General features: G+C 44.3%; 1 protein-coding gene across 1 annotated transcript in view; it reads left to right on the top strand.

The window, feature by feature from the left end:
- Adarb2 (adenosine deaminase RNA specific B2 (inactive)) overlaps positions 1 to 24,059 on the top strand; it is a 324,779-nt gene that overhangs the window by 200,606 nt on the left and 100,114 nt on the right. The window contains exon 5 of the mRNA XM_090318701.1: positions 13,994 to 14,080. Coding sequence (XP_090174827.1) covers positions 13,994 to 14,080 — 87 coding nt within the window. The remainder of the gene's footprint in view (positions 1 to 13,993; positions 14,081 to 24,059) is intronic.

Below are 24,059 nucleotides of genomic sequence, written 5' to 3'. Positions count from 1 at the left end.
CATCCTTGTTCCTCTCATGCCATTTCCCACCCTTTTATCAAGCCCCAAAGTGCCAGCTGTTCTGACTTCCTTACCCCTAAAATTACCTTCCCTGAAGAATCTACAATTATAGTTGAGTATTCCTTAATAACTTCACAGGAAGCAAAAAAAACCTCAAGCAACAGGATGGGTAACCCTACTGAATGAAATCTAACTACCGAGCAAGAAAACGTTGAGATTGTAATGAAATTCGGTAGCTAGAACTTAGGATATTGTTGACCAAAATTCCATTTAAATCCCATTTATCTAGTTTAAAACTACTGTTTTACCTGCAAATTTATCTGCCTGGTCTTACTGCAGATTCAAAATAACATGTAACATCTGTCTTCATTCATCTGATTTCATGGGAGATCTTTGAGAGAAGGAAAGAAAAGCAATCGGGTGAGGTAATTTCCCTTTTCTATTCTTAATCATCAACCTTTCCAAATCTTACAAAAATGTGTAGTGACAGCTGTTGGTCTTGGTTCAGCTTATCTAAGAACTTCAGGATATCTCACTAAGATTTGAAGCTAGGCACACAGTTCTGGCACTAATAATAACAATCATAATAATAATAGACAATGACTATGAATCTTTTACATTCATTTTGATCTGTATTTCCTGTGCCCTGTGGCACCTGTTTCTGCATTCAGCATATTTCTTAGGGCCCTTCTGAATGCTGGAATCCATGCATGTTCTCGAGGGACTCAAGTGAGTTTGGTGGACAGGACTGCATGCTTAGATGTTCTTTGGCAGGTTCTGTGATTTCCCAGCAAGCTACCTTTCTTAGCAGCTACCAAGAGGCAGGATGACCTGTTTCTTCACAGCACTTCCTTTCAGGCTGTGCTGCTGGGGCAGGGAGAGAAAGATTCTTCATCCTAGGCATGAATTTATACTTTCCAGAAAACCAAGGCACCCAAACCAATGCAGGCCCAAAGGTGACAGTTATATAAAGTTTGTAGGAAGGGACATATCTCTGTATCTATCTCAATACCTCATATTCTACCCTGGAAACTCCATGGCTCTTAATGAATCATTCAGTACTCTATTTTAAAAATCTCAGCAATGACACAATAGGATGTTTTGTGCTCATCTTACCAATGTACCTGAACTGGGTTCTGAGGATCTCATGGACAGGCCAAAAGGTTGAAGGCTTATGGAGGGGACTCCTTGCTTGGTACACTCTTCGAGAACAGAACAATGAGAATGTTGACTCTGGGAGGAGAGTTGGCACCAAACAGAATAGAGCAGGAGGGACCCAGAAACAAATGTGCTTTGTGTAGAATTTGAAATGTTAGAAATTCTTAAACAATATTCAGTTGGTCTTTCAGCACCTTTTCCCTGAGACACTGAGGACCAGCAACAATAGCCAAGACCAGGAGAACCCCAGGCCCCTTGAAGCCTAAAATCTAGCATATTCCAACCAACTATGAGACTGTGGAGGAAACAAATCAAAAATGGAGAGTTTGGAACTCTCTAGGAAGGCCATGGAAGAGCCACTGATCTGAAGGTCATAAATGAGGGGTGGAAAGAGTGAAGGACAGCCTGTGTCCATCCTCCATTCCAACAGCCCAAACTTAGGAGACACGGGGAGAATGGCAGGTTCTGCAGATGAGATTGAGGTGGATGGAGCTAGAAACCAGGGTGCCATCCCCCACTCCGTAGGAGTACGTTTGCCAGTATGCATGCCCTCATCTGTGTGGTTATTACAGATCACCACACATGCACATTCAGGCATGGCAAAGGCACTTTTGAGATGAGATGGTGCCTTGATCTTGTCATTTTCATCTGGTCACCCTCGGGAAGGGTAATTTAGCAGGGGTCAGCCTGAGTCTGGCTGCATGAATATAGCAGTCTATTAGGGGGGTTAAAAAATAACAAATATCATTTTCATACATTAGCCAGAAGTTCAATTCTAAAAGGAAAATAATTCAATTTAGACTTGCAAATGCAGGTACTAATACTTTGACCTGCTGTCTGCACAATTACTTATATGCTCATTGTTCCATTTTCAGTTACAAGAATACTTAATCCTTATAAGAGATGAGAAATTAACCCAATTTCTCACATTGCTGAGGAAGAACATGATAATCTAGTTTACAGAAAAGGAAAGTAGAATTTTCAGCAGCCTGGTAAATGGGGCAGGATCTCAGAGCTTGTACATCGATTGGAATTCAAAATTTCCTGAATAGCCAACCTGCCAGGAAAGCTCAGGCCTCAATATGCTGAGAAAAAAATGGTCCAGTAGCAAAAATGACTGGCGCCGTGAGGACACATGGTAGCAGATAAGGGTAAGATGTGAGCAGCGTTTGAAGAAGTCAGAGGCAGAAATAACATCAAGTACCTTCGACCATCCTATTCTCTTACCAGTGACCTCTCCCGAGCTGCTGAAGTGAAGACATTCGGTGGTGTAAATTCAGGACCTTTGAGGTTCAGGTAAAAGACGTGTGAGGAAGCTGGTTAAGGCCACTCACTCATCACTCATGGCTAGGCTTGAAATCAACATCTTCCTAAGGCTTCCCTTGGAGACATTATCTTCAGTTGTCATGGGCGATCTCTGAACAGTGAGTTGAGAAAAGGCTGTTCCAGTGTAAAACAAGAGAAGGACCTGCACAAAGCAAGATGGAATCCCTTCATTCAAAATTGCTCCTTTCCCTTCAGAGTTCTTGCACTGGTCTTGGTAAAGTGTGAATCTCGATGCCACCAGCCTATGATGCGTGGATCCTTGCAGCGTGTGGCTTTGTTGCTTCTCTTGATGCTGCTGACCTTGGACTTCTTCTGTCAGCTACAGAAACGTAGTCCTGAAAGATCACATGATCTCTTACCTCCTTGACTTCTACATAACCACCATTCAAGAAAAATGACTCAGGACCAGGACCAGGGCCCACAGCCACAATCCCAGCTACGGAGGAGGAATGGTGGCAGGAGCAACGCGGAAAACACTCACCTCATACCCCACATCCCAACGGAAAAAGTCTGCGTGTGGGAGTGGGCACCTGTCATCCCAGCCATGACAGGAAGCAAGAACAGGAAGATCACAGTTATCAGATCAGCCCAATCGAGGCAAAAAGCAAGACCTTGTTCAAAACTAGTAAGAGCAAAGAAAAAAACGAAAGGACGAGAAGCATGGTTGTAACGGTTAACTGCTTGTCTGGTAAGTAAAAGGTCTTTAGTTCAAATGCCAGTATTGCCAGAATAAAATGACTTCAGCAATAAGTGAAGGGTAAATGAGTCAACACAGTACAGAGGAGATGCTTACAAGCACTCTCCCTGGTCTAATGTGGTGCTAGCCGGATGTGGGGCTACAGGACTAGAGGCTATCCCCTACAGAACTGAGTAACCCATTTAACAGGTGGAGTCAGGAAAACAGAGAAATGGAACTGGTTCCAGGGTTTCTAATTTGGACACTGGGTAGATAGTATCAAATAGGTCAGAGAAAGGCTGAATATGCAAGCAGCACTCATTCTGTTTTGAGCAGATGGACTAAGGAGCGCCTACAAAGCAATCGGGGAAATTCTGTAGAAGGAAAAAGAAATTTGGCTTGAGAGTCAGAAGCTTGTCATGGATTAAAGAGTACTTTCCAATGCCCTCAGGCCACCCCCTTCAAATGGGAACTTTGTTCATAAGTAGGGTGACCTCTCGCTTTATCTTCCAAACTGGGACACTTGGGAGATGAAGTGATGCTACTAAAGATCACACTGGACTGGGAGAGCAAAGTGGGGCAGGTCAAGGCATACTGGAGCAGACTGTACCCTGTCCCCAGAGCACTGGCTGAGGAAACAGGACACATCTCCTCCTTTACTTAACATCACTGTGAACCACAAGCTCAGCATCGCTAGGAAATCACAACCCCAAAGCACGCAGCCAAGTGATGAAACGTTACCCTCCAAATCCTAGGAGCAGACATTTATGTACACTCAAGAAAAAGGAAAAAAACAAGATGCCCACTGCCCACTCCCCAAGATGAGGGAGAATCTGTGCCCACTCTGCCCTACTACAATGCAAAGGATGGAGAATGAGAAGCTGTAAAGAGGCACGACCTGATTGCTTTCCTGATTTCATGCTGGATAGCGTGTATCTCAAACAACGGCATTTCAGCAAGATCAAGGCCTGGATTCAAGCCTCTGCGTCAGATACAGGATGCCAAAGGAGCTCCATTCACTGGCTTGAGTGATGGATTCCGGCTAAAGCTTCGGGTTTAGGAAATGTGGGCGTTCCCTGCCTGGAAGAAATGAACGATGACAATGTGTTATAAAAATGGAAAGAACTAAATTAACAAATGGGTTTTGGTGTAATGCGTCCCCAAGGAAAAGGCCAGAAAATGGTGGAAAACCCATATGCCAAGAGAAGAAAGCAATTTCAGTCTAGGAGCCAGTGTCACCTTAACATTTGCCACACAGCGTCTTATCTCCCCTGTCATAACAGTTCTGCCTCTGGGACTCTTCAGAATACCTATGCCGTTTTATAAAGTGCAGTTTGTATTTCACAAAACCTTTCAGAATTCCAGACCAGAATCACAGTTTAGTCCATCTCCCACAGAGTTTCTTGTACATTTAATCACCCTCAGAGCCAAGTGAGCAATGAAATCTCTTGATCGAAGCCCTAAACCCCCTCCCCCCAATCTAATCTACCACTAGAGTCCTGTGCCACCTGCTATCTCTGTCTATGAGCTCCTCCAACACCTGCCAATTATCCTCCAACAGAAATAACTGAGTTAACTACTTATAATGGCTTCATTAAAATTGTGAAAGGTCAGACCTCTTGGAAGTGACAGTAATTTTGCCCCAGGTCTAGAAAAGAGTCAATAAATATACATGGAGCAAGAAGGAAAAAAGCAGATGGGAAATTCCCTACAATGACATAAAAGTAGGATGGGGAGGGAGGCAGAAGCAGGACTAGTTCAATGGCAGAGTGCTTGCCTAGCCTCTGAGAAACACCAAGTTCTATTGCCCAAACTAAAAGAAGGATAATGCACAATTTCTTGGACCAGAGTGCCATGAGAGGAGTTATGTGTTTGTTTCAGTGTATGAGAGTTGGAACTCAGGTAGGGAATTAAACCAAGAACACGTCTTGTTTCCTAGTTTGAGAAATACACTGCAGCTTGTGTAAAAATTTTAACTGCCCGGATGATTCCAGAATACAGCTGCTGCTATAAACAGACGAGCTCCACAGCCAGTGCTCAGCAGGCTGTAGATGCGGGAGGCATTTCTTGATGGAGTCATTCTTGAGAGCCTCCATTTAAATGGCTTTAATGGAAGGAAAATCTGCTAAAGTTGTTTTCTACTCTTACATCAGGGTCTGAAGCAGGAAGACAGCAGAGTTCTGACCTCTCCTCATCTCACCATCCTTCGGTGCTAGCATCTTTCAGAAACTCCAAGCAGAGAAGGGACATAGTCACGCCCAGACTAGATGGCCACTAGGCTAGACTCCACCACTCCAACTTACCCCAAATAATCTTTGTTTTACTCTGGAAACTCACTTGACTAGGATAAGCTCAAATGTAGACAATGATACCATACAATTTCTAAGAGCCGCCATTCCCAGATTATACAACGGTGGAGTTGTTTAGAACTTTACAAGACCCCAGAATGCCTTGGCAGATCATTTAGAAAGCTATGAGCCTGAGTGAAGTGTGAACATACACCTTTAGAATTTTTTTCCCTTAATATAAATACACTTTCCTGCCAAGATATACCTTCAGCTGTCAATCATGTGTCAGATGCTCTGTATCTCTGCCCGTCTCTCACATCTGGAGGTGCACATGGAACAATCTGGAATGTGTTTGTTTGTATTCCAGCTTTTTCCCCATTTCCAAAAATATACCAAAGCTAATGCGCATGTGACCTATACACTAAGCCTGGAATGCCTGTGAACTTGGAGACTGCAAAGGCTGCCATGGGAGAAAAACAGCAAAATGCCTTAGAAATAAAACCACAGGAAAGGGATTTTTCCAAACCACAAGGAAAGCCATACTGCTAATGCCTGTGAATTAGGAGTCGTGGTATTTACACACAAGTGGTTACTGATGGGTCTCACGGGGCTGTCACCTAGGAGTTTGGGCAATCTGAAAAGGTCCTCAGGAGCTGTATATTTCCTGAATCCTCCTTAGACTTTAAGGATGTAAGGGGATCCCATTCTCTACTCACCTGCAACCCTGGCTAAAGAATCCAGCACCTACCAGTCAGAGTGAGGCTGGACAGCTGAGCTGGGGGGGTTGGCCAGCACTGCAGGTGAGTGGTCAGTGCTGAGGGCAGGCAGGCAGAACCTGTGTCTTCTGGATCCTTCCCTAGAAAGTAGGTGCTGGTGATTCATTCTGAGTTTGAAATCCTTTCAGTGTGAACAGAGAGTGACGGTTGGGGTGTTTTTCCATTTTTCTCTTTTACCCATCCTCTGGTAATCCCTCTCTTTTTCTGTCTCTCAGTGGTCCTCAGGCAGAGTCCATAACTTTCCACTCCTTTTTTCAATTTATGAGACGCAATCTAATTCAAATTAAAATTTACATTCCCATATCCAGTGGTGAACTTCGCCAAAGGACAGTGAGAAACAGGAGAGAATCTTTCTGTTTAATTTGCAAAGGTTGCAATAATTCTGAGATAATTAATAGGTTATCTGATCCTCTATGCCCCTTTCTTCACACATTTTCAAATATTGGTTATCCCATATGGGAAAATAAAAAGAGATTGCTTGAGTGACATAGGCCTGAGCGACTCTCTCCCTCTCTGTATGTCTGTCTGTCTCCCTCCTTCTTCTCTCCATTCTCCTCTCTTTCCCTCCTTCCTCCCTCTTTCTCTCCTTGCTTCCCTTCCTTTATCTCCTCCTTTCTTCTTGTTCCCACAGATCATCTCACAATCCAGTTCTATGGTCATTTTTCTCAGTTGCTCTGGAGTCCCCAGTTCAAACCCAAATTCTGTCTTATTTGCTTAGAGCTCCTTCCTCGTAGTGGTGAGGAGTCTGCGTTACTAAGTTTTGAAAGCTTAACTGCGATTCAGACTCAGTACTCAGAGTACAAGGTCGTCCATCTCCATAGTTATTCTACCTGAGACTGCCTGGGTTCAAAGACAGGGTGCTTTATAAACAGCTGCTAGATCTCAACCAATAGCCACTTTCTAAAAGATACCTTTCAAGGAGATGAGGTCTCACGACATTATGCTCTCATTATTCTCTCCTGTCCCTTAGCTTCCCCTGGCCCAGTCCTCACGTGACTGCCCCACCCTGGGTGTCTGTGTCCTGCCCTCCTCCTCTTAAAAGGACAAATTGTACTAGCACCCACCCTAGTGGCCTATTTTATCCTATTTCCAAAGACAGACCTATACTGAGGGACTCCGCTGGGGAGCAGACTTCATAGTTTAAATTCTGAAGGGACACCACTGAGCTCACCTCGTGTACTAGCAGCGGATTCCGCAGGCTGGACTCCTGTGGTATTAGATGCTTTCAGAACTAAACCCATGAGTTTCGTCCATCTCTGAAACTGCGGGAAGAAAATTCACAGCCTACAGTCACCCAAAAGGAATCAAACCTTCCGAGTACTTCACAAAACTCAAGGCTAACCCAGTCATTTTACAAATTGGGGGACTCGCCTATGAAGTTCATAGAATAGCAGCTTTAGAAACAGCACTTATAAAGTCCAGGCTCCTGAAAATAAATGAGGCAAATCCTTTGCCTTTACCTACAAAAAAAAAATGCCTGCACAGAGAATAATTATTTCCCTGCTTCGCAGGGTAGCCCACCTGTTCGTACCAATTTGCATGCATGCTTAGATAGAAGCAACGTTGGTGGAGAGAGATACCTGTGTGCAGTTAGAATAGACACTTCGGAAAGAAAGTGGGTCAAGTTGAAAGCTGCCATCTGTCAGAGTGTGTTTGGGCCAAGGGAAAACATAAGAAGGGGACTTACAAGAGGCTGAGCTACAGTAGCCCGGGGGTACCAGCAGAGATCTGTGGAGTGCAATGGTTATGTAATCGCTCAAGTTAGATGCACGAGATGCTGAAATATATGTGGCCTACAAAAAGAAGAGTCAAACAGGACAAAACCTCACTGTTCGTGTTTGAAACGAGGACAAGGTCCCGCTGTTTAGTTTACATATTTTTATACAGCTCCTCCTTGAAGTGATTTTTTAGATGGCAGGATCTAGGGTCAATATTTTAAATATTAGCTAGTTTATAAGTATTTTTTCAGTATATGATTTCACATGAATAATTTTTCTAGGTAATGGACATTGTCATATACCAAAGGCTTTTTTGTTTGTTTTTGTTTAGTTTAGTTTAGTTTGTTTGTTTGTTTGTTTGTTTTGGTCATGGGCTTGAATCAGGGCCTGGGCACTGTCTGAGCTTTTTTGCTCAAGACTAACATTCTACCACTTTGAGCCAAGCTCCACTTCCGGTCTTTAGGTGAATAACTGGAGATAAGAATCTCACAGACTTTTCTGCCTGGGCTGGCTTTGAACCATGATCCTTAGATCTCAGCCTCTTCTAAATAGCTAGGATTGCAGGTATGAGCCACCAGCATACAGTTTTGTTTCTTATTCTTATTGTTATTATTGGTGCTGTTGCTTTAATCTTATCCTACTTGGTAAAACAAAATGTGTTGTTAAATGGTTTGTAAACAACACTGTCTTTTCATTCACAAACACAGGTTACAGGAAATGTGATGTGCCTCCAGTTGCCAGACTCAGGGATGTCCAGTATGTTTACTTTGCCATTTCCTAGTGTATAATATTATTGAGCACATTTTGAGTCACTGCGGTTGCAGAGGCATGATGTTTGTAATTCTGACCTCGCTCTCAATCCTCCAGAACTCTTCCATCAGCTGTCAGGAACCATCACTCACACTGAGCTACTTTGATGCACACTTGTCTCAATAAGTGTCTAAGGATGGCTCTAAAGGGCTTTACCGTTGAGGTTGTGATTTCTCCTGTTGCAATGTGTACTACTTTAACACATCTGTGCCTTCACATCTATAAACTAAGCAGGAAAGCAAAGCAAGAGCTACACTCCTAGTAAGTGAGGGCATGTGTGGATACGTAATTCATTCTTTTCTAGTAGACATCTTCATTTAATATCTACCAGCCTGAATTCTTTTCTTTATATATAAAGTTATCGTGTGTACCATCAACTACTTTCTCTTCTCTGGATTAAACATGGCTTTGAGATTTGAGGTCCATCTTTCATTTTCTTGTCCAATCATGAATGCTTGCTTTCAATGTTTTAATAATGGAGACCCGATTATGAAATGCATGTATGAACTACATGACGATGCACACACACCTGTGGTGTCGACCCATCTTTAAATCCAGAATGTTTTCTTCCTAGGAAAGATTTCTTGTACTTGTTTGCATCCATTTTTCCAGCCTACCTGGAGAGGTAGTACTCTTCCTTCTCTCATCAAGAAGCATTTTTCTAAAGTAGTCGTTTAATTATGCAATTATTTTATTTCACCATGAAGTGCTTCAGGATATTCTGAAACATCTTATAAATGTGTTCACGTGACATATTTTTCTTTTGTGACTCTTATTTTTGCTCAATAAAATGCTTTTGAGACACATCCATATCACAATATACTGGAATAGGTTCTTTTGTTTCTCATTTTTCTTTATGCTATTCTATTTTATAAATACACCATGATTCATGTATCCATTCTTCTGTTGATCAATATTTGGGGGTATTTCCAGTTTGGACCTGTGATAAATAGGTTGCTATAAACATCCTTGAATATAAACCATCTATTTATCTTTTTAAATTTTATTTTGTCATCAGGGTGGCATATAGAGGGGTTACAGTTACATTTGTAAGGTAGTGAGTATATTACTTCTTGAACATGGTTATCCCTTCCTATGTTTTTCTCCTACTTTCCCTCCATTCACCCCCTCCCAATTTGTAAAGTTCTGTCATACTGTCTTGTGAATATCGCTGTTACACTGCTTCACCCTTTGTCTTTTGTTTCATCATCTTGTTTTTCCTTTTCCCTTCCCTGATCCAAATAAATAAATAATAAATAAATGTTTATACAGTCCACCAGATACCAAGGTCAGATACAGCAGTGAGGTTAGTAAGCCATGGGACAGATTGTACACTTAAAAGCCAAGATTTATTAATAGATGACTTCTGATTATCTTTACTTCTTTCTTGCTTTTGTCATCATCAACCGTTTTTTTATTTTTTAGCCTTTCAAGCTAATCTAATTTATATTTAGTCTTTATTTTCCTAGTATGCAATGTTTTTGAACACTCAAGATATGCTTATGGACTACATGTTCATTTTTCCTTGTGAAAAATATTTTGGCCTTTGTGTCTAATTGTATTCTTTGTTCTTTCTCACTAAGCTGTAAGAATTCTTACATTCTACATACAAATACATTCTGGCATGTTCCCTTTTTTCTGATCAATGGTGTCAAAATCAAGGCTGTGGATTCAGGAAGGACAGAGTAGAGAATTGACTCTTCTTGTCTCACATGTTATTATTCCTTAGTATGGCCTGTTTCTGAGTCTTCTGTTTATTAATGAATTTCACATAGTTACTTTTGGAGAAAATCCATATTTGTCTTCCAAAAATAACCCTGACCCTAAATTTCACCACATGACTCTTTCTGCTTCCTTTTGTGTCTTTAGAAATAAGAAAATGTTGTCCTGTTTATAATGTATGACAGATGAAACAAGGGAAAATAAACAGGGGAAATGCTGTTTTCCTAGTTTCCAGATGAACAAACTACAGGAGGTTTAAAGTTTGACAAGGGCAAGGTTGAAAATTTTTTATAGTCACCTTCTGAAGAAATCTTGAATTTAGAAGAAAAAAATCAAAAATAACTCCTTAAATAGTCTTTGTATCATTTCATGTGCATGTTGGCCATTAATACATATTCCCTAGAGAAATGTTTGTTAAAACCCTTTCCGATAAACAAATGAATAATTATCTTAGTTTATACATGTCATGCCTATATCACTAAAGTAAATCGTTGTTTATCTGAAATTTAATTTTAGCAGGTTGTCTTGTTTTATTATTTGACAAGCCTAGCAACAGCACAAAGTGATAACTCTGATCAATCTAAAACCATCTTTAAATATTTCACAGTTTTGCTGAAGTGGGCTTGGAAATAGTTTATTTTGTGGGTTTTGGGGTAGTATCCTTGCTTTATTAAAAAATTGTAATTTCATTTTGAGATCCTTCAGACTAAATCATTTGAGCTTCACACTTATCGTGTAGCATTATTGCACTCTCTTAATGAAATTATAACTCAGGCAAGATATTTCATTCTCTTGTAGTAAATTAGCTTGGGCTATGAGAGAACAGCCAGGGAAAATCCCTCCCTGAGTTGATTCTTCTTGTTTGGTAGAATGAAGAAAGAGCAGGCATTTCATATTTGAGTTATTTATTGTTCTCTTTGTGCGAATGCTATATGGTTGCCTGTCCCTCCTGGAAACAACAGCTGTTAACAGGCTTCTGGATGAATTTCAATGTGAACTCCTGGCCTCCAGAAAGCTCAGCTAAAGAGAAAAACTGCTCAGGCTCAGAAGCACCAGGCTGGGTCTGAGTGCCTGAAGGCTAAGGACACATAAAACCATGACTGAGAAATCACGTTTATGTCAGGGGATAGAGTGCAAACAGGAGCACCGAGATACACAGGTCTCTTCTGTAATAACAAGCAGACCAGAAGCAGTGTTACAAACACAGTAAACTCGCTAAAGCGTCAGCCCTCGGGTGTGGATGACAGTACCAAGTAGGAGGTGCATGGGGCCCCACATAGCCCAACGAAGCCCTTAGGAGAGCCCAGAGCTACCTGAACCAGAAGAATACCAGAAACAATTCCACTGCAAGTCTACACCAGAGCAGATAAGTCGTGGGGACATTTCCATCTGTACTCTCTGGCTAAAGGTGAGGTTCTTTCTCACTGAAACACTGGCGAGTAGAGACGCGTGGGGCATGGGTGAGCAGCTGGAACTGGGGGGCCCCTGTGCTGGACCTCCCGCTGGCTCTCTTCAGTAGATGCGAATTCTGCTCAGACAAAGACACCTAGCTTCCATGGTTTCCTGTAGTCAGCGGAAATCTTTTCTTCCATATATTTTTATTGTACTTAATAGAAGGGTTACATTATATTCACCAGATAGAAGGTGCATTACTTCACAAACATTGATACCCTTTCTCATGTCTTGGTCCCCATTTCCCTCTCCCCACTCCCGCCCCTCATCTTGTCTCCCCCCCCCCCCGTTCCCTATCCAATTTCAAATAACCAAATACAAACATATCCCATATATCAGATAACAAGGTGAAATACTGTAACAATATGAGATAACCAAGGGACAGCAGAAGAGATGAGAGATAACACAGTACATTAAGGACAACAATCACTCATTATATGGCTTTTGTTTCTATATCCTGGAGGTCCTTTCATTTAGTGTCATACTACATGGCCTTATGTATCTAGGTTTTGCTCTATTGCAAATCTCTGCTAGGAGAGCCCAAGGCTTCTACTGATTATGACAAATGAGGGAAACCATGGAGCCTATGTTCCTTTGAGTCTGGCTTACTTCACTTAATATGATTTTTTTCTAAGTCTTTCCATTTCCTAACAAATGGGGCGATGTCATTCTTTCTGACAGCAGCATAGAATTCCATTGTGTACAAAAACCACATCTTGTTGATCCACTCATCAACTGAGGGGCATCTGGGTTGGTTCCATATCTTTGCTATGGTAAATAGTGCTGCAATGAACATTGTTGTGCTAGTGGATTTAGTATGTCCTTGTTTCTGGATGGTTGGGTAAATGCCAAGTAGTGGAATTGCTGGTCATAGGGGAGCTCTATGCTTAGTCTTTTGAGGAACTGCCATACTGCTTTGGGAAATCTTTAAACCAAGGAGCTGTGGTTTGGGATCCCTCACAAGTCCGCCATCTCCCTGTTGAAGGGAGAAGTTGCTGTGGTGAGCTGTACACAGGAGATACTGGTCGTGAGTGGTGTCTCCTGACACAGTCCTCTCCCCTGTCAGGAAACCAGGAGCTTTGACCTGCCTGGCCTTTATCCCCATGGCAACCAGGGCTGTGCAGAGGGTCATTGACAATGTCACACACCCATGGCCTGTCTTCTCTCACCCCACCCTCCACTCCCTCCTTACTCCCTCCTTATTTATTTATTGCGGGTATTGGGGTTTGACCTTCAGTCTGTCCACTGCCTAAGCAGGCCCATTCACATGGAAGCCAAACCAAGATAAGGTCTCATGATTTCTTCTCCCCTTCCTCCCCCACCACCACCCCTGTACCCCATCCACCTACCTATACTTCTCGTAGACTTGTGATCCACAGGTATGTCTCGCCATTTTCTACCTGTTGTTTGAGATGGAGCCTCACTCACTTGTTGCCTGGACTGGATTTGAATTCTGACACTCCCAGTCACTGCCTCCCAATTAGCCAAGAATGAGCCATTGCTCCTCTAGGTTGAGTATAGAGCCCTTTACTCTCTTCTCTTCCTCCCAGTGCTTCAGCTCAAGCACCCACTAGGTGTCATTTATGGCTGTGCTTTCAGTAAGCCTGTTTTCCATCCTGCATTTCAAGTCCTCCAAGCAAATTCTACACAAGTGAGGAAAAGGGGCTCTGGTTGTATTTGCACCACTCTATCTTCATTATTCAAGTGTTTTGCCTGTGTTCCCTCCCCTCCTTTGAAATCCTCTCGATTGGGACAGGCACAGCCTTGGTCTACCCACGGGTGAGTAGAAGCCACATCACTCTAATAATCACTTTAAGTTTTGATAGGCCTGGGCCAGGAAAAGGAGAATGGTGGAAACCATAATGTGTGAAATTCAGTAGAGACAGGAATTTGATTTAAAAAAAAAAAAAAAACTGTCAGAAATTCAATGCAAGACTGAGCCGGAATGCAGTGTGACCTTTGCCCCCTCCAATGTCCAGCCCCTCAGTAATAAGAACCTATGAAAGCACTGAGTTGTTCTGAAACTTGAGGTCAAACGCGCATTTCCTGTTCTTCTTTTCTTTCCAGACAAAGTAAGCATACTGTCAACCTTCCTGGCTCCCTTCAAGTACCTGAGTCCTGGCACCACACACACGGAGAATGAAGACAATCTCAGTAAGCAGCTCCCCTCGCCCAAACTTTAATACAGGAGTCTTCCACTGGTCCTAAATAGCTGAGCCTGTGCGGGGCCCCAGGGGAGGGGAGGGTGTGGCGCACCCCAGAGGAGAAGGCCTTCCCAAGAAATGCATCTCAACCTACGGTTTCCTCCTCACACACAGCCAAGAGCGACACTGGCGCCTCATCTGCACACAGAACCCCAGGCACCCACGGAGTCCAGCCTTCCCCGAAACCACTCACCTACACAGTCCTTCTTCAGCCAGACTCCCATCCTCACCTGCCATTCCTTCCACCCAAAGCCCATCCTTGCCTTGGCCGTTCCCTCCCCACCTGTAATTCCCTGGCCTGGGACTTCACCCACCCTCACTCACGTGAAGTCCCAGTGCCCCATCCATTTCTGGAGGAAAGGGCATCCCTGCTTTCCTCACACCATCTCCTCTCTTTCCTGTGTCTTCAACCTGAAGAGAGGAATGGTTGTCTATGGTCTGTATTATTCTTTTACAAGGAATTAGTTGAATGAGAACCCTTCGACTAAAACATTTCGGGTGCAAGAAACTAGAGAAGGGCTGAGTTAGAGAAGGAAAGCTGAGTAGTATTTTCTAGCCAGATCAATGAGGAGAGAGCCCAGAGAAGACCTACACTAGATATTATCGAGGTGTGAGAGAGACAGTGACAGTGACAGAGACAGAGACCGAGAGAAAATATCCTGGGAGAGTGTAGTTCACATTGCATGTGCTCTGTTTCTCGTGACATATTCTCAAGCATTTAAAGGAGGGAGACTAAACCTTCTAAACCATTTGAACACCTCTTTTCATTTTAATGTTATCTGATGAATGTCTGGGTCTCTTTTTCAACAGAAATGAGTGAAGAATGTTTGTTGGCACAGGTTGATGAGGAAAAAGATGTCTACTAATTTCTAAGATTGTTGGGATTGAAAGGAAATAGTGGCAGGGGGGCCAGGAGTTTGGCCTAGTGGTAGAGGGCTTGCCTGGCATGCATGAAGACCGGGGTTCAATTCCTCGGTACCACATACATAGAAAAAAGCCTGAAGTGGTGCTGAGGCTCAAGTAGTAGAGCTCTAGCCTTGAGAAAGTCCAAGGACAGTGCTCAGGCCAGGACTGGCAGAAAAAAAACCGAAAACAGAAATAGTGGCAGGAATTCCACTGGCATTCTGTCCAGGTCACCATCAGCTTTTAAGAACATAACACATCTGAAAAGAAAACCAGACAATTAATAATGCTATTAGAAATGGAGGTTATTTCTCTGGGTTGTTCAACAAAATAACTGTCAATCTTCTGCCAAGTCCCTTCATTTTTTTCAGCAAGGAGTGGGGCAAGGATCCCAGGGGACCGGTCAGGAGCTTTTGACCCTGACCTGAGGAGTCCCTTCTCAGTAAAATTAATGGACAAAATCAAAACCTGGTGCATTATTGTCTCTATTCCCTCATAATCTAAACTAGAAAAACTCCAGATCCATTAAGTTATTGCAAGTTACTTCAGAGATTTAAAAAAATCATATTCTGAACATTTGATAACTTGGTGAATAGACAAAGCTTTTTGGTAATGTAAATGGAGGTGACTCTTTTAATTCTGTTTCCTGTCCCTTCTCACCTGGAACTGCTGGGATCCTGGCTGAATCTAGTCTTCCTCCTAAGAAAAAAATAAAGGAGTTAGCAAGCAAGGACTGTGAGATGTTTTGGAGTAGAGCAGATGGTTTCTTACTTAGAGTACCACAGTAGGCAACTCTTTACAGCATTGAGAGGTTCAAGGCTTTGAGAAATAAGCAGTCCAATCCAGTACCTTTAGAAAGTTACTGTTCTGTCCTGAGGGCATTGGAGATGGAGAGTTTTTACACACACACACACACACACACACACACACACACACACACACACACACGATTTTCCTCCCCATTGAGAAAGCAGTACAGTGACCAAAAACATTTGTGACCATGGCAACTTAGGCCAGGAATTTCACCATCAGGGCCTTATTTTGTAAGACAAGGCCACTCAGTCACTTAAGTCATGGAGTTGAAGAAGTGCAACAACCAGGATCACAAAAAAAAAATATTTGATTGTGGTTGGCTAATACTCAATGCTCACCATGAAAGCTATTTTTTCCCCTAGTTTAGTCTACTGCTAAATGAATAGAAATGTACAGATTAAACAATAACCTAATTGTCCAACTGCCCTTGCAGACTCAGGAGACCTCATTGCTGACTGATGGCTTTGTTTGCCTCCTGTGGTGGGGGCTCTTAATTTAGTTAGAAAATTACTTTCATACGTTGTTCAATGACTGACCACCAAATTAATTGGGCTTGCCTTCATAGCTCCAAGTATGCCAATAAAGTCTTACCAATTTGCTATTCAGATGCCACTGCAAATTGGCTGTGTGTGTGTGGCATGCGTATGTGGAATGTTTGTGGTGTGTGTGTGTGTGTGTGTGTGTGTGTGTGTGTGTGTGAAGGCGTATGTGCACTATACTGTGTGTGTCTTTGCGTGGTTAGGTGGTGTGTGTGTACCATGTGCACACTTGGGTGGCGTGGGTGCTGTGTAAGTGTGCGTGCACACACGAGTGTGTGGAAGCAGAGCAGGAGAGGCAGGATGCCCTCCCTCGCCATCCATGATCACAAGCAATTTGCAGACCGTCAGGCACTCAGCGGCATCCCATGTATCTGGTGAAACCACGGGACCATGCGTGGATCACACAGCATGAACTCAAGGGCCAAGAACTGGCCAAGCTTCCTGGAGCTGTTAGATCTCCCAGAACCCAGCATATATCCCAGATTTTGCCTGGACTGTGAGCCTCCTTATTTAAAGGCACTAAGCTGGAGGAAGGCAGGAAGAAACCAGGACACTCCCACTTCCACTCCGGGTCCTGTACAGGTCCCGGGATCAATGGCTGCCATCAAGGTTCATATTTTATTGTTGTTGCTATGCTATCATGTCTTCTGAGTGGGTCTCAAAGGTACACTGGTGCCCTTGGGTTCTCACGCTGGCTGTATCTGCTTATCCATGAAGTCTGTGCCCACAGAGCACAGACTAGCCCCAGGGAGCCATCTTGTACCCACTGCCCAGCCTGATACACTGTGATGCCCGCATGTAACCAGCAAACGCATGAACCATGTGTGCTGCTTGCTCCCCTTATCCACCCTAGCATAGCCTTTCCTCCTGACCCTCTGCTTACCAAATCCCTCCTGCTGCTTGGATGGAGATCCAGATCCCCTGCCATTCTCCTACTCCTAAGAGAAGAACTGTGCTTCTTCTTTTCTTTTCTTTTCTTTTCACACTGGGGCTACTTGGCAGCAAAATAACCTTCACCAGAAACAATATTATCTCTGCCAATGTAGCGTGGTGCCTCGGCTGGCTGGCTCTCCAGAGCCCCCCTGACCCAGAGCCACGCAGTATCATTCTTAGTGCTGCACACCCCCAGTGATGCCAGCCCAGCCCTGAGGGGAAGCCAGCTGTGGGTAATGAGCAGACAGAAGATGCTGGCCTGCCAGGCAGCCGCAGAGGAAGAAAGAGCTTGTAAATAAACCCCTGCATGAGCATGGCCTGCCACACTCACATTGGAGGTATAGGAGCAATAGGATCCCATCCTCAGACCCCTGACCTGCCTCTGATCGCTCCACTTCTGAAGGTCAGTAGCCCAGGCCACCAAACATAATCAGCACCAAAGAGTGGACTTCATTTCGGATGCCACAAATTTAGCCGCAGCTAAGATGATTTTTAAAAGAAGTTGGCTCTTTCCTTTCAAAAATGCAAGTCTTTTACGCATTAAATCTTTAAACCTAGAACTGCATTCGCTGACACTTTCTTGTCAAAATGAGATAATGCACTTAGGAGGCTCAGGAGACAAATCCATGGATGAGAGAAGCAGCATGGAAATAATTTTATTTTACATTTTCCCATGCTGATACCTTCCTGACTCCGACATTGTCTTTCAGGGCTCGACAGTCATCAAATTGCTTGCGATCACTCTATGATTGCTGCTTGTGGTGTTTATCTAATGAAGTGACTTGCCAGCTTTTTTTGTCTAATTTCCACAATGGAAGGGTATGTGCGACTCTCTGAAAAGACCTTGGCGAGGTCACAGTTCAAAGATGTCTCCCTATCAGGACATCATGGAGAATGAGGCCATTTGTCAAAGCAGATGGACAGTGCACACAGCAGTGGGCATTCAGAATGCCAGCATCCTGATCTCTCTGGGGTGGATTTCATTAGGAGATGTTTGAGGTGAGATCAGAACCTTGCCAAGGGCCAAGGATATATGGTTTGAGCCCTGGTGAAGCCAGTTAGAGTCAGGGGAGCTTCCTTGTTTTACCCCAACCCCACCCCAGCCTCATTCTGTTCCCCTCTCTGCAGCCCCAGCATTCTCCTATAGGGCTGGTGTACACACACACACACACACACACACACACACACACACACACTGTATAAGTTTCAGTGGCTTCCAGCCAAATATTGATCCTAATGAGTCTTTATCAGTGGTGTGTGTGTGTGTGTGTGTGTTTGTAAGAAAGAGAAAGGGGGGATCTCAGAGAGACAGAAAGGGAGATACAGGATAGTAAGAGTAAGAGTTGGTATGAGTCTCTAGTCTACCCCCAGAGGAGAAGGCCTGTTCCTTTTGGAGTTAATTCCAGCTCTAAATGCTATGACACGATGAGTTATGATTGGCAAGAATAATAATTATTTGGGAGAACGAATTCCAGAGTGGAATTAAAGGATTCATTAATTCTTATATACTATGATGAGCCACCCACTGGAATTATGCCAGGTGTACAACAAATTCCCTTTCAGAATCAAATCACTTTTATCACACAGATTCCTCAAGTCCTGCAACCCCAGAGCCCACTAAGACTGCCAGAGACAGGCCACAGTGCTCCCCCACTTTGCCCCCAGAAGGCAGCGGCAGCTGACTTGCTGCTAAACCACCATGCTAACAACTGAGCATGCTCTTGCTAGATCATGGTGGAACTTGTAGACCCTTGTCTAATATTCGCACAAGCCTGGACAGCAGGTTCCAGCTGTAAACCACAGGTTACGCTCTTGAGGCCAAAGCCATGACTTCCCAAATTCACTGCTAGTACAGGAAGGAAACGGAATCCACCACTTCATATCAGTGACAAACAGGCCAGTTCCCTGTTGACTGACGTCCAGAGAGAGGGTCAACCCTGGGCAATCGAGGAAAGCTCAGGCCTGCCTGGGCCAGCCCTGGACCATCAGAGACTGAGAGAAGTCGGGGACAGTGCAAGCCCTGAGCCGTCCTGCAGAGCCCTCATGTCTGCCTGCTGGTCAATCAGGCTTGCAGGAGGCTACTTCAAATCGCTTTCTCATGACAGCATGGCTACTGTGTATTTATTTAAGATACACAACACAATGATTGGGTGCACATAGACATCATGAAGTGATTATTACAGTCAAGGAAAAGTATGTTCATCATTTTCGAGTGGTACTCTACTACTGAAGTCACAGCCTCAGCTCTCTCTCATTATTTTTCAGGTGCAGTCTTGTATGTTTCCCCATGCCAATCTCACGGCCTGATCCTCCTATTTCTGCCTCTGGAGTAGCTGGGATTATAGCTAGGCATCTCAATATTATCATGAGGTGGTTAGGGAGATAAGAGCACCCCGTATCTACTCTTGGCTAATGAGCATACACTCGGTGTGACATGCTCTAGAGACAAATCCCGTCAAGCAGGAAGGGTGGGACAGGCAGAGAGGTCCCTGTGTCTTTTCACAGCACAGATGTGCACAGATCTCCAGGGCCAGAGTTGGGTGACGAGGCTGGGAGCCAAATGCACAGTATCGCAGGTAAACCCAGCCCCCTGCTCTTACATTCTAGGGTACATTGATTTCCCCCAAGTTAATGCCACGGACAGGTCGCTTTTCAAGTCTATATGGAGCAGGAAGAGCTTCTGGCTGCCTGACTTTTTATGTGTGGATTATTACATATGACAATTGGCCCTGGGAAACCTATTAGTTAAATGGAGAAAAAAATGAGCATAATTTCCTGGGTCAGAGGAGGAGAGTGCCGCATATTTAATGTCTTTTGCGTGGATGAGGAAAATGTGAATGTGTAAAATCGGAGTCGGGTGGTGTGAGGAGCTCAGGGAGGATGACTACGGCAAAATGCCAGCAAAGCCTGGCAGTCCTGCACCACAGATGCTATTGCTAGTGAGCTCCAGGTATCTGCAGATGGCAGTGGAATAGGCAAGTGTCACTTGGTCATAGCAGGAATATTACAAAAGTCTGTCTGTCTCTCTGACCCCCAAGTAGCCCAAAAGGCAAAGAGGGGGGCATATGTTTTCATATACACCGATACTCAGCAGGTTCTGGTGAGTTTTTGTTAACAGAAGGAAGAGACTGATTACATTCTGACCTGCCTATGGTGACGTTGGCATTGCTGTTCTTTGCCCTTTAAAAGGGAACAGAACATTTCCAGATGTTAGACCACCGCCTCTAACCAGCTCAGGAGAGAGCTAAGGGAACAGTTTACCTTTCTGAGGTGTCCTAGAATTGCTAGAGAAACGGATCAAAGACTTCAGTAAGTAAAATAAGCAAGAGTGAACAAGGGCTAGACATAAGAGAAAGGAGGAGAGGAGCATTCTCCCTGCTCATGTTTAAAAGGCACGAGACTTGCCCCTCTGGTGACTTGCTGCTCACCCCATTATATATACGGATTTAAATCACCCTCATTCACCAGATGAGGCAAATGTGATTAAAATACTTTTCTGTCATAAAAAGATTGAGTTGGAAAGGACATGCTCGCAGTCACAGAGGCATAAAAACCTAGAGGATCCAGTGTTCACTTACCTGCTTTACATCCCCGTGTCCTGAGGCTCACAGGACAGAGGCAAGAGCCCCATCCGCCCTGGACGGGCTGTGCCGGCCAGTTCAGTCCGTCCAGTGTTCAGGCCTCAGGAAAGGGTCTGTCCTCTTAAATACTACAGAGCCTAGCCCCCTAGAGAATCTCCAGAGAGTATTAAGGTCAGGAAGTAAAGTCTCTATCTCTTAGCAATTATTAAGAAAGAGACTCACAGCACCATCTCATTACCATGGCTTCTGCTACAGAAATATGTCACTCCAGCAGCCATGTAGTTATTGGGAGCTATGGCAGGGGAGAGAATAAAAAGAATTTCAGTGAAGGTGAAAGGAGAAGTATTGTTTTGTGAGTTCAGTTCTCTGTGCTCTGGCAGAGGTCATCTGATCGGCTGGCTGCTCTAAGCACACTGACACTCTCAATCAATCCCCGAGTTGTAAGAAATCAATAAGAAATTAGAGCACACCAGCCAAGTTTCCAGGCAATCTGATGGGGGAGGGGTTGCAAGGTATTGTTTGTTCGTTTTTCCATTTTTAAGTTCAGTTTGGAATCGCACATGGTTAATCTGAGCTACTTCCCCTTGGCTTGAAACTTCCTAAATGTAGAACTCATTGCTGTGATATTTGCTCAGAGTGCATAACAAATCACACACACACACACACACACACACACACACACACACACACACACAAATGGTGGGAAGCTGGTGCTTGCTCTCTGAAAGATAATTATTCCCACTGAAACATTATGAATGAATGCTGTGCCCTTACAGCTGTCAGATTCATACTTTTGAACAAAATTGCCTCCCAACCACAATATTTCTAGTAGCAAATAAAATAGGGACAAAAGTAGAACCCATTTACAACTTAGGAATGGGGAATTGGACGTGGACTGCAGCATCTCACACGTGTGTTTCTGCCCCTCCATAAATACATACACACATAGAAGATACATATGGCTGCCTGACCTACGATAGATTTACCTAGAGCTAAGACAAGGAAGCATACAACTTGAAAAGAACAATCTCCAATGTCACAATATCTCCTCAAGGCATCTGGCTTTACAAAAGTGTCCTTTGGTACTATGAAATTGTACTCTCTTCTTTATTATTCTCCAACAACAATGTCATAAACCAAGGGGTGGGGAGGAGTCTGCCCTTTCTCACCTGGAAAAGCTCTTCAGGCTGAATTAGACAAGTAAGTCCATGAGTCAACAACCATCACAGGCTGTGTTTTAAGCTGTGGATTGGCTGTGGGGGCGGGGGGGGGGAACATCTTGAGTTCCCACTTGCTTAATAAGGGGAAAAAATTATAACACATTCATATCTGCTACAGAGCCCCTGCAGAGCTAAGACTTCCCGGTTTCTGGGGACCAGGTGTAAGGTTCATACAGAAAAACCTGTGTGTGGTTTTGCCTGGTTAGGGACTAACGCACCCAGACAGACTGGCCACAATGCCAGTCTGGCTAAGAGCCATTGGAGATCTCTAGGAATGAGTCACATCTGGACCAATTAGTACACTAAGTAACCTCTGTAAATTGCTTCCTCTCTTTCAGCTTCAATTATCTACTTACAATAGGTAGAAATAGCCCCCCGGAGCTGATCTGAAGAATAAGCAAGAGCAAAATCTAGGTTCTGGGTAAAGACACAAAACCTTCGAGGGCTCAGAAAAAGGCAATGATATTGTGGTACTGTTCATCTGTATAATTCTCAAACAATTTTCTAATAAATTTAAGAGCTTAGCATTCCAGAAGCATAGTTCCCAATAAGAGGCAATAGAATCTCAGAAGGTTATGTGACAATCTATTGCTGAAATTTTTCTAAACAGAACAGTGTCCAGACAAACTATATTAACTTTAAATGAATCTGTCACCTACAGTTAAGCAAATAATGATTTTGCTAAATTTACTTCAGCTGGTTGTTTTTTGCAAGAGAAATAAAACATTAAAATACAAGTGGAAAATCGCCTTCTAGCTGTTCCTTCTTTTTTTTTCCCCCTCCTTTTCTCCCCAGAGGAGACTGGAGCCTGTCTTTATTAAATGTATATGTAGAGTGTTGCCATTAGGTTTGATTACATGAGTCATCAGCATTGTTAGTGTCCCTGGACTTCCATGAATTGTATTCTATTCTGAAGTACTTTGCCAGCTGAGAGTCACATACTACTATATTTCTGGAATTCATTTGTCCACGCATGTATCCATCAGATGTAATTGTATGTTCCCTTCTGTAGTGCGACTGTGTTACAGTGTATTTACACATTTTCCCAAGCTTTTAATTTTGCAAAATAATGTCCCAATGGTCGCCTTTGCTGGGCTGTTTCTGCATCTGGAAGTTACTGGGGAGATAGCCTTGCTGACGGAATGGAGGAGACTGGGCTGTTTTCCTCCTCTTCCCTGGATGCTTCCAAGACAGCCATGCCAGTGCACTTTGCTACCCGCCCCCAAAACACCTGGCATTGTTGGCCCGTTTGAAAGCTGCCTCGCAAGGGCGAGAACCCCACGGGTGGCAGGAATGGGACAGCCTGCTGCCCTGCAGGCCAGGCCACCCCTTCATGCGCTGCTCGCCCAGGCCACGGCTTGGCCTGGAGCAGGGCCCGGTGCTGTAGGAGACCTGTGGGCCTCGTCCAGTCAATGGCAGTGTGACCCTCAGGGAATGAAGTGCTGACAGGTCACGGGTGGCTCTGGACCAAGAATCGCCTTCCTTTGACAGAGTCCCAATGGGCGGTTTCATCTGGAGGAGGGAGGGGAGGACTGCAGAGCACCGTTTTGCAGAGTCAGATCATAAGCAGCTCAGACTCCCGGCCAGGGGTAGTGGCCTCTGGTGCACAGGGCACAGGTGGAGGGCGGTGGAGGCCGGGCCTCCCCGTGGTGCACTCCAAGCGATTGGTGCAGGTGGTGGGAGAGCCTGGACTTTCCCAGCACTGGACAGAAAGTAGGAGCTGCAGCCCGGGCACCTCTACCCGGGGGCTGGATTGGAAAACGTCTAACAGCCCCAGCAGGCCCGGGCCCCTCCATGCTGAGGACGCGCTCGGGAGCCTGGGGGCCCCCCGGGCCGCCGGCAGGGAGCGAGCTTGGTTAGCTTTGCGCACAGCTTCGATGGGGAGAGGGCCTGGGTCTGCCCGCCCGCCCCGTCGGGGGAGCCAGGCCGCGGGAGCTGCC

The sequence above is a fragment of the Megascapheus bottae genome, chromosome 26 (genome assembly GCF_031878675.1).
Source record: "Megascapheus bottae isolate mThoBot1 chromosome 26, mThoBot2.hap1, whole genome shotgun sequence".
NCBI lineage: Eukaryota > Metazoa > Chordata > Mammalia > Rodentia > Geomyidae > Megascapheus > Megascapheus bottae.
The sequence above is the reverse complement of the archived record's forward strand: the minus strand, read 5'-3'. Positions and strand labels throughout refer to the sequence as shown.